This window comes from Sinocyclocheilus grahami, unplaced genomic scaffold (genome assembly GCF_001515645.1).
Source record: "Sinocyclocheilus grahami isolate Dianchi unplaced genomic scaffold, SAMN03320097.WGS_v1.1 scaffold134.1, whole genome shotgun sequence".
In the NCBI taxonomy this organism is placed as follows: Eukaryota; Metazoa; Chordata; class Actinopteri; order Cypriniformes; family Cyprinidae; genus Sinocyclocheilus; species Sinocyclocheilus grahami.
Window position 1 is genome coordinate 1,337,288 of NW_015505313.1, and position 14,793 is coordinate 1,352,080.

Consider the following 14,793-nt stretch of genomic DNA (forward strand, 5'->3'; position numbering starts at 1 on the left):
AAAGCAGGTTTTTTTTACTTTTAGGTTTTTGTGATGAGCAGTCATCTGAATTGTGTGTTCATTTTGACAGATTTACAAGGAGTTCTCTTGGTCCTTTTGCCTCAAGGTGTTGTTCTGTTTGTACTCTCTTTACACCCTGTCGGCCGTTAGCGGGAGTGAAATCCAATATCAACGTACTGTGTGTGGATCAGTCCAGTTTAAACTCAAACACAAGAACCATCAGTTCTCCAGCTGCTGCCCCAGTGCAGACGTCCAGCCCTGAACACGTCCAGAGAGAGACTGAGAAAGAGAGAAGGATTAGTTGTATAGACTGTGCCGTGGCGTGACAACCCTCTTGACGCCAACCTGTCTGCCTAGATGTGAAGAGGAAAGAGTAAGAGAGAAAGAAAGAATGAAGTAAGGGGTGAGAATAGAGGTGTGGAAAAGGAGTTGAAGAGGGGGGACGGAAAAGACACAGCTGTTGAAACTCATCTCACACTGAGCAATGAACAGATGAGAGAAAGAGAGAGAGGGAGAGTACAGACATACTGTAGTCTCACAGATGGAAGTGGATTTCTTCATGATTAACATTTTACTGAGAAATTTAAAGAGAAATATTTGTTCAAGACAAAATAACATTTCCCTAGTTCACAAACAGATTCAAATTTAAATGTACTTGCGTTGCCAGATTGTGACTAATGTCTGGTCCATATTGCAACTTTATCTGGCCAAGAACCGCCCACTTACACAGGAAGTGACTGTCTGACCATTTCATGTGACCAAGCCAAGATTTTTTTTTTTTTAATTCGGTGTTTTTGGGTAAGTAAATCTGAAATGTATAGAAGCTTGAAAGATAATTACAGATTATATGAAAAAGTAATATCCCACAATATGACTTTTTTCCTTACAATTACGACTTTATTCATCGTATCTGTGTATTTATATCTCATATCTGCAATTTTATAGGCCTATCTCACAATGTGACTTCAGTTATTATGTTAATTTATATCTCACAGTTACATTTTTCAATACATTACTATTCAAAAGTTTGGTATCAGTAAACATTTTTTTTCAGCAAGGAAATATTAATAATGTTACAATTTTTTTTTTATAAAAAACTGTTTTCAACATTAATAATAATATGAAATGTTTCTTGAGTAATAAATCAGCATATTCAGAATGATTTCTGATTTTGGTGACCCTGAAGATATAATTTATTTTAAATTGTATTAATACTTCACAATATTATAATTTTTACTGTGTTTTGATCAATTAAATATAGCTTTAGTCAGCATAAAAACAAATAATATATCTCAAAACATAAAATCTTACTCACCCCAGACTTTTGAATGATATATTTATCATTATATAGTGTATATATTTTTTACCTTTAGGAAACTGGTCCCAAGGAAATGTGATATAACACCGAGAACAAAACAGAATGCACAAGTCTGAAGGAGTGTCCAGCAAAACTTATTCAAAGATTGGATGCCATGAACCTTGTAAACTTTGGCAAATCCAGCCACTAATTATTGCTCAGAAATGCTCTTTGTTGCAGCCTGGGAACTTGTAAACACAACTTTGGTTCCTGGCAGATTGATAAAAATCTATGTGCTTTGATTCCCAGAAAGCGCATAAACCAGATTGTAATTTTTTTTTTCTGAACGCTCTTGCCATTTTCTCAGTGTTCTCAGAGGGTTAATAAGCAGTCCATGGATGTGCCGTCTGAGGCTGAGACAAGGTTTTTACAGAACAATCTTAATCACTGATACAGAAATAGGTGTGTTTGTTTTTTAGTTGTTGTTTGTTTTTCTCAGTTATTTTTTAAGGCAGTCTCTATCCGGGGGGTTATGGGTATGATTTTGGTTTCTGAAAGATGCTGAGTCCTCCTTCCTGCTTGAACTTCTCGCTACCCCTGAACTCTGTAGAATCGAAGCCTGGACTCCACATGATTCCAAACAGAAGCATATCTTTGCAGTTCATGCACAGATGGCAAATTAAGCTCTCCTACCTCTTCAAAGCATTCTCTATATACCTCTTTTCTTTAAAAGCCTCTGGTGAGGATTTTTTTTTTCTGCTCAGACTCTCATTCTAACCCCCTACTTTCTCCTGCTCTGGTGAAAATAGATTGACAAAGATGCTGAGTGAGAGGGAGAGAAAGCGAAGGATGCCTGAAGGCAGGATTAACGGACAGAGTTGATTTTATTTTCCTTTGTTTGAGAGTCGGACTGATGTGTATGTGAAGCAGTGCCTGCAGTGTGATTGGGAGCTTTCTCTGGTTTGGCCCATGAGCCAAGCCACTTGAGCATGTTAGTACAGAATATGTGTGGCATATGGGATACAACATTACACATCCACAGCAGACAGTTGGTCACACCTTGGAAATGAGGATCTGGGATCCAGACATCATAGGGTGGTCTGTAGCATCTATTTTCAGATCCAAATTGACTATATACGTCTTGACTAGTCAACAGGTGGGCCACATGAAGCCTTAAAGGGATAGTTCACCCCAAAATTTGCCATCATTTCATCAGCTGGAAGAAAATGATTCCAATGATATTGTTTCTCTGTGCCTTTATCATTGTAGCTGTGATGTGAACTCTGCTATTCTTTAATATTGAGAACGATTTTTAGAACTATCTTTATCTTTATCGTTATCTTTATAGTTATTCTTGGGGCCAGATTTACTAAACAGGGCAAATTAGCGCGAGAGTGCGCATTTCCAAAACAGCGGGATAATTTCTGCGGGTGATTTACAGACAACACGCAAATTAAAGAACACAGATGCAACATCTCAATAACATATCGACCAACGCAATATACCAAGCGCAGCGCAAATTAGCGTAGTCGCATATAAGCAGAACTGATGCTCAACAGGTGCAGGTGATCTACTTACGACACAGGCGCAAAATTGTTTAAGACATGCTTTTTTGGGGTGTTAAATAATGGCGCAGTAATTTGACATGCACAAACGTTAGTAAATTGTGTTACGTGATTCATGTACTCTCCTCCCATACAAATGCATATTCAATTATGTCAGGCACTAAAGTAATTGTGTCCACGCCTTTTCAGCGCTAATTCTTCACTGTGCGTCTTTAGTAAATCCTGACAGTACTATTTTAATGCCAAAAGACGGTTTGCGCCCTTGGTGTGAACAGGCCTTAAGTGTGGATCAATAAAACTGCCATTTTGTAACTGATAAAGGATTTGATTTTAGCTAAGAATCTAATTATAAAAGACAAAAATATTATGTTATTGCAGTCAGATTTGATAGGTTTCACATTCACAGCTTTTCCCATTCAAGTTGACAGAAGCTCCACTAGGCATAACTAAGGTGGCCACCGAGCTGCTTAAAAAGTAGCCTGTTTGCGTACAGATGAGCATATTAACGCACCACAAGACCTTTGTACTAATATTTTATTGACTGGCTGTGCGTTTTGAGACCTGTGTGAGGAAGTCGTGTAGGGAGAACATGGAAACGTTCCACAAGGCAGATGAAGACATATAGTTACACAGACTTTAGACAGACAACACACACTCACACATGCTAGAAGAGAGAGATTCCCTACTTACTGCTCTCTTTTCATATGTCATCCTTTCCTTTAATGAGCAGGAAGGAGAGACAGAGAGGTGCATGTGTGTGTGTTTAGACTTCTGGTGTAATTGGGCCTGTGACCTCAGAAGGAAGTTTGTTTGATAGGTAGTGGGTGAGCTTGTGTGTATATGTGATGCTGGAGGAGTGTGAACATATTGATTTGTGTGTGTGTGTGTGTGTGTGTGTGTGTGTGCGCTTCCACATACCGAGTGATTGATGGGTTTCTCTAATGTCATGTCAGAGAGCGGCAGAGATATGCACAAGAACATCCGGTAAACACACACATTCCTTCTCCTTATGAATTATTCGAGATTTGTTCACACACTCCTGCTGAATATCTTTAACAGTCATTAGATCTGCTTCTTTCAAAAGATCTGCGATTGTGTGTGTGTGTGTGTGTGTGTGTCTTCCACACTTTATTAGGGCTTTTAACTTTTAAACATCACAAAGTGTGCTAATGTGATGCAATGTGTTTGTGTTGTGTGCAGAAAACTCAGGTGACGGTATTGACTACAGCCAGCAGAAGAGGGAGAACATCGGAGACCTGATTCAGGAGACGCTGGAGGTGTTTGAACGCTACGGGGGCGAGGACGCCTTCATCAACATCAAATACATGGTGCCCACCTACGAGTCCTGCCTTCTCAACTAAATGGAATGAAGAACTCACTCACAAACACACAAACACAGTCTTATACAAACATGTAAACACACCCACCTTATGTTACAAACCTAATTTTGGACTTTATTAAAGTCATAATGCAGATGTTATGAGTCTGTGCACAACGGCTGTCTGTATCAGAGAAGACACACACACACACAAACTCACAGCTTCCTGTGAATATAAACAGACACAGGTAGCTCAGGGGCCAATAAATCTCTCGACTGCAACTAACCTGCATTTCATTTTCATTCTGTAAGGAATTATCAAAAGGGAAAGGCAGAAAATGCGCACATATCCAATACAAGCTGGCCACAGGTACAGAAAACAATATTTAGAATGTAACAAAATTGAATGTTTTTTTTTTTTTTTGCATCACGATGATCTAGATTTTGAAGCATTAATATCAGAGTGAGATTTCATATAGCTATATCTCATCACATAATTTCGGCCACATATAAAACTTTTACTTGTGTCCAAAAGCTTCATCTTGCAACACAATTTTCTTCCAATCACAGATCATTTTCAGAAGGTCACTGATGTAGCTCTCTTTCCTGATATAATGAACATTTTCTTGCTTTTTCTTTTTCTCAGTGGTTTCTGAAAAAGAAAAAAAAAAGAAATATTGAGACTCCCCTCTGGCTGTTCACTCACCTTCCAACATTCACCCCCTGAAATCTCTCTTCTTTTTACTTGTTTTTTTCCTTTTATCTCTTCTACCAGGGGTGTAGCACCTATTGTAACTGAGAATAAATTTGCTCCCATTATAACAATAATGCATATTTCCTCTTTGGCTGGAGTTCACGTACCAACGTTCATCTTTCAGCAAATCAGAGTGATCATCACTTAATTAATATTCATAAGCCATGGTTTGTATGCTGAGCCTCTGACAGAAAGTAAACCAATTTATATGAGAACCTCTGAAGAGAAGAAAAGTAATGTTTGCCAAAAATATGCAGTTTTATATTCATTTACAGTGGGGAAAAAAAGTATTTAGTCAGCCACCAATTGTGCAAGTTCTCCCACTTAAAAAGATGAGAGAGGCCTGTAATTTTCATCATAGGGCCAACAATACTTTCTGTATAATTAATAAACCTTATTGGCAAACACTAGTGACTGACATTAGTAGGAAGTTTAGTTATTATGCTTTCAAAATATCTATCTCATATGAGTGTATCCGTGGCAACTAGGCATTTTATAGGCTTTGAGATTTTTAATATGCCTTCCCACTTTTCAGAGGATTTCAACACCCCTGCCTCCTGCTTTCTTTATCTCCTTCTCGCTTTCTTTATCTCTGTCTATTCAGGTCAGCCCTTTGTTGGATATTTCTATTTTATATTTAAGTGTTTTAAGTCGTTCTTTCGGCAGTGGTGAAACAAAACTACCAAAAGCTAACATAGATGAACTGAAAGTCTCTGGTCTTAGCTCTGAAGGTGATGATTCCTAAGGAAACACACTTTCATATACACACATATCTACACTCACACTGGAAGGGACCTGAAGGGACATAGAGAGTGCACAAAATAACACATGACAGATAGCAAGTATTTAGATAGCAACATTATGTGCTTTTGAAAGCCATGAACCTGTATGAGCTGCAGGCTGTGCAAACACAATGTCTGAATGAAACGCTCATTTATCAGAGCGCATACACACGCACACACTCAGTCGGGGGCTTCCCTCATGCTTAACAGCCTCTATCTTTTCCTACCTGTGAAATCAGACGCCTTGAGTGTGTGTTGGTTTATTTATTTCACTGAATAGTGATTTTATGGCATATAATGTCCTCTGAGTCTTTTCACTTAATGCTTTTACAATCAGATTAAACAGCCATCTGTAGATCTCCTTCTTTCTGGGATTATTAGAAGGGCTCTGAGCTGTTCTTTAGACACCAGGCCCCCATAATCACCCCATATATATTACTTTCGGACGCTAGTGGATCATGCCGTCATAAGAACATACCGTAACATGAAGGATGTGCAGTGTTTTGCCAAAGTATTTCCTTTAGCAGCTGCTGGGGGAAAAAATCAGTGTTGGTGTGTTTTTAAAAGTGAGTCCCATGAGCCGATGTTTACAGTGCGCTGAGATCTCTGAAACATTTGAACTCAGTTCAATCTGGATTTGATCACACGCCTGTAAATTACAGCTCTGAACAGACACAAGGGGGAATTGAGGCCGGATTTGCCCTCAAATCAGTTTTACTGCAACAACCGGGGTCAATAAAGAGACCTGGAGTCCCAGCTCGAGTCCTAGAAACCGAGATGGTGAGAGGAATAGTTTCAGTCATCATTTACTCACTCTTATTCTTTCAAACCTGTAAGACTTTCTATCTTCTGTGGAACATAAAAGAAGATATTTTAACTCTTTTTTTTGCCCCTACAATGAAAGTCAGTGGGGTCCAATACAACTTTCCTTGAGCAGACAGAATACAGTGAGACATATTTGTTTTAAAGAAGAAAGGTTTGGAACAGCATGAGGGAAAATTTTTTGGATCAACTGTTCCTTTCATTTGCCTGATTTGGCTCGGAACTAATTGCCTCTCAGGTGAATCGATGAATGATATCGGTATAAAACAAGGATGGAGATGTTGATGCGAGAGCAGAGGGAAGGGAAAACATTAGAGTGTAAGAATGCCAGATTCTTAGGAGCAACAGTGCAGAGGGGAGGGAGGGAGGGAAAGCGAAGGGAGCAGCAGGAATAAATAGCCCTATGGGATCTATTCTTCTTGTTCGGCGCATCTGCCAGGGGCCGCACGAAACCCAATGCCAGCCAGTGAGCATGTGCAAAGCCCTGAGCTCAATGGAGATTTATTTCGTAGTGACTTCATGCTTCAGGTGTCCCCCACACCTCTCAACCCCAGACTACCACTCCACGGAACGGACTGGAGCTCTGATCTTTAGTCCAAAATTTGACTCAAAAACGTCATTGATTTGGACTCCTATAGGCCTCAGAGATGTGGTGAAGAAAACAAAAACATGTTACAAAATGTAACAACCCCGCCACTTTTCACCATCCAATCATTTCCCTTGTGGACCAAATCAAGTCCCGCCCTATTTTTAATCTTTCCAAATCCAGATTCTGTAATAAATACACCAGATTATTGCAGTAAAATGGGTCGTGAATGCTTTTTCAACTTGGCATCAGTGCATCTTTGCAATTCTGAACTTCCGTAACATTTTGTCTTTCTCCAAGCAGCAGAATTGAGCTGTTTCGTTGAGCAGTCTTTTCTCATATCGGACTGTTTGAGTTTCTTTAAAGTGGTGCTGGTGTGTAGCGTGTGAGCGCATGGTGTGTTTTGAAGAAGGCTCACAGGAGGCCGATGGTTTTTCGGCAGGAGACTGGAGAGATCTTCCTCTCTCTAGCTCCGGATCGACGGGGTTCTGCTGTCTGATCCTCGCTCCTCCTCTACCTCAGCCAGATGCTCTTATCAGACGCAAACACATCTGCCGTTGCTCTGCACACACACAAACAAGCACTGTCCTTATCCTTTGGACCACCATGAGAACCAATCACACACATATAAACACACATTCACCTGGAAATTTAAAATGTATTTTTAAAACCTGCATGTACAGCAGTTCTGTGCAGTCCTTTGAATTGCATTCCATTTTGATTACTTTGATTAATCACAAATATCAATTCTGCATCAAAATAAATGTTGATGTATCATGTTCTAGTGCTTTTACTTATTTATTTTTTGTATAAATAAATACTATACTGATATAATCTTTAAAAAAAGCCTCATTAAAAGGATGAAATATTATTTCATGTAATAATGAATTCAAATAATTTAAACATAATATAATGAAAACAAGCAAGCAAGCATGAATGTCCACCCCTAAACCTAGCCCTCAGTGGAGCATAAGCACGTATTAATACATTTTCAAACCAATTTGCCAAAATGTAAAATAGTTGTGAATTCCCCTGAGAGTGTTTTAAACATTATTTATGAATAAATAATATATTAAATGGTCGAGATTACACCAAATTAACTTTAAATAAAAAACGAAACAATTTACCTTGAAAAATAAATATTTTAAACCTTTTGTTAAAAATTCTTCAAGAGCTATTAAATTGAAACGTTTTTCAAAATTAAATGGAACAAACATGAATAGGAAGTCAAACCAAAAATTATTCAGACACCAGATATTATTTTTTATTTTACTAGTGGGTTCAGGACACTATAGTTCATTTATGTAAGTGAGGATAGCAAAATAAAATAAACTGTGACATATTATATCCAAAAATTCTTCATACAGTGGACTACCAGTAAAATTTATAAAAATTTGGCACCAAAAATTATTCAGACACTTTGACCTGACCATGTTTTTCTTAAGCGTTTTAATGCAACCTTTTTACACCACAGACTGAACAAAATTAAGCATTGCTTGGTAATTGGTTGACCTAAATTGGTATTATCTAATTGTGTACTTAAATTTAACAGCTGACAACTATTCAACCTAATTCATTACATACCTTTCTATCAAAGTTATCTGCATGACATTATCAAGATGAATTTGTTCTGACACAGTTTAACTCTGAGTTCTTGTCATATTTTATTACCAATTTCTAAACTATAGCGAATAAACTGTGATAATGTGAGAAATGTTGAAGGTGTCTGAATACATTTTGATTTGAGTTTTAGTTTTTTTGTCTTTACCATGAACATTCTTATGTGTCATTGACTCAAGTATTGTCTTGGAGAAACTGTGTGTCGGCACGTGTGGCATAAAGGCCATGGACCCCGAGTGAGTGATGAAGGACTGTGTGTTTGCTGTAATCTTCACTGCAGACCCCTGGGGAGCCATAAATGACGTGGTGGCCCACGGTGAGATTATACTGCACTGCGCTGGACTGGGTGGAGAGAACAGGATCCATCAGTGCTGTCAGCGCCCCAGTTCAACAAACAACACCCAACATGTGACCGGCACATACAATAATTTGTGTATTTAACAGTCATCAGCATGTGTTATGTTTATACATGCTTTTACACTCACTCCCATAAATACTCAATGACACTCATGCACACACTCTGAGAATGTCCCACTCTTCGCCTCACCTTAACAATGTGTGATTCCTCTCTCTCTCTGTCTCACAATTGACCCAGATTTAACTCTCTGGTGTTCCTGCACCCACACATAATCGCTTTTGTTTTATGCTTTTGTATTATTTTCATACTCAAAGCCTTCAAGCTTTCTTCAGACAAAATAACTCGAGAGTGTCTGTGCATTGAGGGAGCTCACGTTATATTCCAGACACAGTCATGCCACCTACTGCTTTTCTAATCAGCTGCTGGCGCTGACCACGGGATCGTGACTGATGCCCTCTCTGAAGCCCCATCTCCCTCCCGTCTCTGCTCCCTGCTGCTTCACAACCACCTGATTTCATATTCACTTTTTATCTAAAGTGTCGTTAATTGGATTAATTGTAGAATGAAACCCGTGTTATTAATAGAGGAGGAAAATACAGGGTTTGGGCGGGGATTAATATCTCACACTACAAAACACACACACACACACAAGCAGCACGCAGACACGTGTGGCCTGTCTCAGATGTGGTGCCTAGTAAAATGAAAAGATATGTGGCAGTGTTGATAAGAGCAAAGAATTCTTATCTAAGACCGAGATAAATGCTGAATCTTTTGTGCTGCCTTCAGAAATTGGTGATTTTTTCATTCTGTTATACTAAGAAGGTGATGCAGCGGAAAAATTAGATTAAAGAAAGGATGATGAGTCATGTGAATAGGAGCATGCATGGTGAATCATATGGATATATTTGTATGGAACAAATGATGAGGTCTGTAACACTTGGATCATTCCCATATATGTAAAAATGCTACTTGCATTCAGCATTTTTGCTCATGTGCATCTGGCCATTATTGGGAGCCAATCACTCTGGAACCATAAAATACATTTTTGGAAAAAAAAGTCACTGGAGTGGTACCTTTTCAAAAGGTACACCTTTGTACCTTATTTACCACTAACAGGTATATTTAGGACCTAAATGCTACATATTGGCATATTGGTACCTTTTTACAGGGCTCTGTCCCAGTGACAGCTAATACCTTTTGTGTGTGTATCATAACATATCTCCTCTTCTGGATTGTAAATATTTGGTATTATTGTGTGATGTCTCTAGTTGAAGGAATGTGTCCTGTGTCCTGTGTCCTGTTATCTTCCATGTGGATAGGATTTGGAGGAGGTCAGCTGAGCATGAAGTCCCAAGCTGATATAGCGTCTGTTCACATTTGTGTCTTCCATACTGATGAATGTGAAACTGTGATTGGAGATGTTATATTCATTTTTAATTTCTCTCTCTCTTCAATGTGAACAGCTTGAATTCTCAAGATCGGTCAAAAAACAAAGCTATTAAAAAAGTTCTCAAGGTTCATTTTCATACCACATGACATTCCTACTGGATTGATACTTAGTGAAATAAAAGTAACCCTATAAAAGTATAATAAAATAAATCCACAACTAGTGAAGAAACCATGAAGCTGTGGTGTTAAACTAAAGGTGAGTAAACAATGACAAATCTTCATTTTTGAGAGAACTAATCCTTTAACTCAGTATTTGTTTATTTATTAACGAACATGCAGTTCTTGAAACGTCTGGAATCACAAATTTAATCACGATTAATTAATTTAATATACCAATACTCCTAATTTATGTTAATGAAAAAAAAAAGTTTGAAGTGAGCGTTGTCTTAAATACAGGAGAATATTTCCCAGTCACAAAGGCTGAGAACCATTGACCTAATATTTATAGGATCGTTGTATACTGAATAACACCAACAAGATTTGTATATTTTAAAAATTGCATTTACATTCTACGGCCAGAAACATACGGCAATGAAGTTGCGAGCCGACGCATTTTGGAATTTTTGGAGCTGTTTGTTTGCAGATGAATACTTGCGTGAAGTATATTCTTGTCTCAAACAGTGAATCACATTACACGGCAAAACCGACTGTGCAAATCAAAAACACACATAAAACGGTTTAATTATAAAAAGCAACACACCATGAAATGCCAAGCCCTTTGAAAACACACAAGGCAAACACTTGTTGTCACAGATATGTTGTCACAGCGTTTCACAATGTATCATCCCCGCCGGTGATTCTTAGCATTCACGAGCCTGCATTCTATTGGCTCTGATCTCTGTCCATCATCTCAGGCGCTGATTCATGTGGTTAAAACACTAGCCCCGCCTCTCCAGAGCTATGCGCTGATTGGCCACTCGGCGCGTCCGCGTCGCGCATGCAGCCAATGCGCGCGAGGCGGGTCTGGCGCTCTCGGAGGTTCCTCAGTCCTGAGCGGTAGCGCGAGCTCAGTACAACGAAGAGAACCCAGCCAGTTCACATCGCGCGACTCTAGCGAAGGGAGAGAAAGAGAAAGAAAGAGAGAGCCTGCACCTTAAAATCAGCGCTTATATCCGGAGAGGGTCGCCGCAGCCTGGAGGGGGAACGAGGGATTTGATCTGCACCGTTATTTTTTTCTTTTGTGCTTTCTTTATTTCTTTTCTGGGGGAAGGATTGTGAGCGTTTGCGTGCAAAGATGATGGTCGGGGAGATGGAGGTGAAGGAGAGACCGAGGCCGAGTCCCGACTATCTCATGCAGTTATTGAACGAGAAGAAGCTCATGACTAGTTTACCGAACCTGTGCGGCATCTTCACACACCTGGAGAGACTCTTGGACGAAGGTACGTGTGTGTAAACCCGAACCGCGAGTGTGTAAGTTATGTGGTGTTTCACAACTTCACAAACTATCTGTCTTCAGCAAAAGAGACTCTAAACAACGGTTATGGTTTCAGTTTTAAAGTAGACTTGCGTTTTTGGGTCTGGTTCTAAACGTTTAACCCCTTTTGGACGGTATTTAACCAATTTTCAAAAGTGTTTCCCCCCGTTAGTTCGTGTCTGAGGGTCGCTAACGTTAGCGCTGTTAGCAGTCTGCTAAATCAACAACTTTTACCCGTCGTCATATTTACTAACTTTCACTTCTTTAGCAGCAAATAAAAGACCTTTCAAGAGTTTACTGCTTTCCCTAAATGTTTATTTCGTGTTGTAAATCACATATTACTAGTCGTTTCAACGGTTCCTAACTTGTTTTTGGGTGTGAGTGACGTTAGCCAAAGTTAGTAGCTGCACACAAGAAACTTTGCGTTTATTTTTCGATTGAAAATGCTTTATTATATGGTTATGTACTCGGGTATACAAAATATTCATATCTGTACTCCGCACAAGGGATTTAATCAGAACAATTAGCTGTTTGTTTGCAGATTAAGATTTTTTTCCTCCTGAGGCATTCAGTTGAGTTTTGCATGAATGCGCCCTATGGAGAGTGAGAGAGAGACGCACTTAGCTATACACGTCTGTGTCAATAGTACAACATAAACTAACGTTATTTTTATTCCGCACATCTTTAACGTATAACGCTAAATTTTTACCATGCAATCTGTGAAGGAGAAAGAGTGTCCGTGGCTGTGAAATGCAGCAGGTTTCTCTCAATGCAGCTTGTGTATCTGCACCGTCACTCATTTCTCTTCACGCATGTTGTGCGTTTATTTACACGCGCTGTTTGTCTGAAATGCACGTAGTTTATAGTCAGGCTCTAATCTCCCTCTGTTCCGATACGGAGAGGCTCGAATTCCCCCTCACACACAAATACACAGTATTTATTAATTTCATGAAGTGCAAGAAAGCTCGTGCTATTGACTTGCAAACACGCGGCTCTGTTTGTCTTGTAACAAAGAGGGACGAGCAGCCGCAAAATCTGCCGCAATGTTAACCAATATCAGCTTTGTTTGCGCTTGTATTCTCTCAACGCGTTGCTAAATCACCCTGTGAGTCACCGGATAAACGAGTTTGGTTTGACTGATCACAGCTCCACATTCTGACACACAACCCCAGAAACCACACTTTAGATTGGGTTTTTTGAGGGGTTTGGTTTTGACTTTTCCAGACGCACAACTGAACTTCTGCCAAGTAAACGGCTGGACTTGTTTTTTTTCTTTGTTCAATATGGAGTTAAATTTTTGTTTGTTAGTTTTGTTTTATTATAGGAGAAAGCACGTTATAAAGGGATAGTTCTTGCAAAAATGAAAATTCTGCCATTTATTCAACAGAGAATATTTTTTGAACAATGAAAATAAAACACATTTTTCAAATTATGCTCTTTTGTGTTTCACGAAAGCAAGTCTAGAATAGCTTTGGAATGGCATGAGGGTAAGAAAATGTTAGAATTAAAAAAAATTTGCAAGAACTATTTCTTTAATCTTAGTTTTAGTATGTAGACACTGATGAGCTACCAAACTATTGAAGTTCTTACATCTACAGTAGGGCTTTTTCTTCTCTTATATACGTAAATGGCACAGATGTGTTTCCTTAAGAAGTCTTCTTCTTGGTCCTTTAGTGTCTCTGTGTGAGAATTCTCATGAAGCTGTGTGCTCTGACACCAAACAGTGAGGTGTTAGTTCCTCCTGCAGTGATACAGCCTCATGTTTGTGTATCTGGACTCATTCTGCTCTGTTTACCTGAACTTTGCTCTTCTCTTGCTGTAATCTGTTCTCCTCAATCCACTCAAAAATGAGCTGAAACCGCAAGGACAACTTCATCCTTACCTTTTTTTCTTTTTTTCCCCTCTGACACACATTTCTTTGAACACGCACATGGATTGGACTAGGTGTAAAATCTCTGCTGCGCTCAGCTGAATTTGCATACTGATTTGGCAATGCAAATGAGCAGCTCAGGGTGATGTGGTGCCAGTTGTGTATTTGTAACGGTAAATACTGAGACTTAATGCGTAGGGAGGGAAATTTGTACAGCTACACACAGCATCTGCTATCTCTCCTGACCTCTGCTTTACATCAGATTGATATGTTTTTTTTTATGCCTGATACTGATGTCTAGACAGCAGGGTGATATAATGCCATTTTAAACATGTATATTTAATGAATAATATTTATTAAAATCCAAAAACGTGTTTGAGGATGGAAAATGTGCAATATTAATCTGCAAAGCTGGCGGAGAACGTTATTGATGTGAATAATCACAAATTGGTTGATGTGTTGGTCTGTCACGAGTTTTAGAAAGGACGTGCGCTCCATCTTTTCTGTGTATTGCACTGATCTAAGATCAGAGAGAAAGAATCCAGATCATTTGAAAAATGCATTAGCAGAGATTGAGCTGAGAAGGTTAGACGGATGATAGTATTTTAGGTATTTCAGTAAGCATGAATGTTATTCATGGGCGTAGCTTGTGGGGGGGCCAGGGGGCCTGGCTCCCCCATAGCGATTTAAGAGTTTTACTAAATATTTATTTATAAAGTTTTTTCTATGAAGTAAAATTGCATATAATGCAGTTAATACTACATGTAAAAGTGAATATGTAAAAGTTAATACATTTTAAATTGTTATTGTAAGTAAATTAATAAATCAAAACAAACTTAACGTCTCCCTCAATCTCATTTGCGTTAGAATTGTCACATGACGAATCTGCATTTTGGTGGATAATAGACTTAACTGTAATGCTTGCCTGTTGTGTGGAATAAAATGATGCTCTGCGTTT

General features: G+C 38.9%; 2 protein-coding genes across 5 annotated transcripts in view; both read left to right on the forward strand.

Moving 5' to 3' along the window:
- Positions 1-4,538, forward strand: part of LOC107590953 (parkin coregulated gene protein homolog) — a 101,538-nt gene extending 97,000 nt beyond the window's left edge. For both annotated transcript variants that reach the window (XM_016279914.1, XM_016279915.1), the window contains exon 5: positions 4,063-4,538. In XM_016279914.1, the coding sequence (XP_016135400.1) occupies positions 4,063-4,223 (161 nt within the window). In that variant the 3' untranslated portion in view covers positions 4,224-4,538. The remainder of the gene's footprint in view (positions 1-4,062) is intronic.
- A 7,000-nt stretch (positions 4,539-11,538) lies between these two features.
- LOC107590898 (protein quaking-A) overlaps positions 11,539-14,793 on the forward strand; it is an 86,551-nt gene continuing 83,296 nt past the window's right edge. For all 3 annotated transcript variants that reach the window (XM_016279839.1, XM_016279841.1, XM_016279840.1), the window contains exon 1: positions 11,539-11,930. In XM_016279839.1, the coding sequence (XP_016135325.1) occupies positions 11,786-11,930 (145 nt within the window). In that variant the 5' untranslated portion in view covers positions 11,539-11,785. The remainder of the gene's footprint in view (positions 11,931-14,793) is intronic.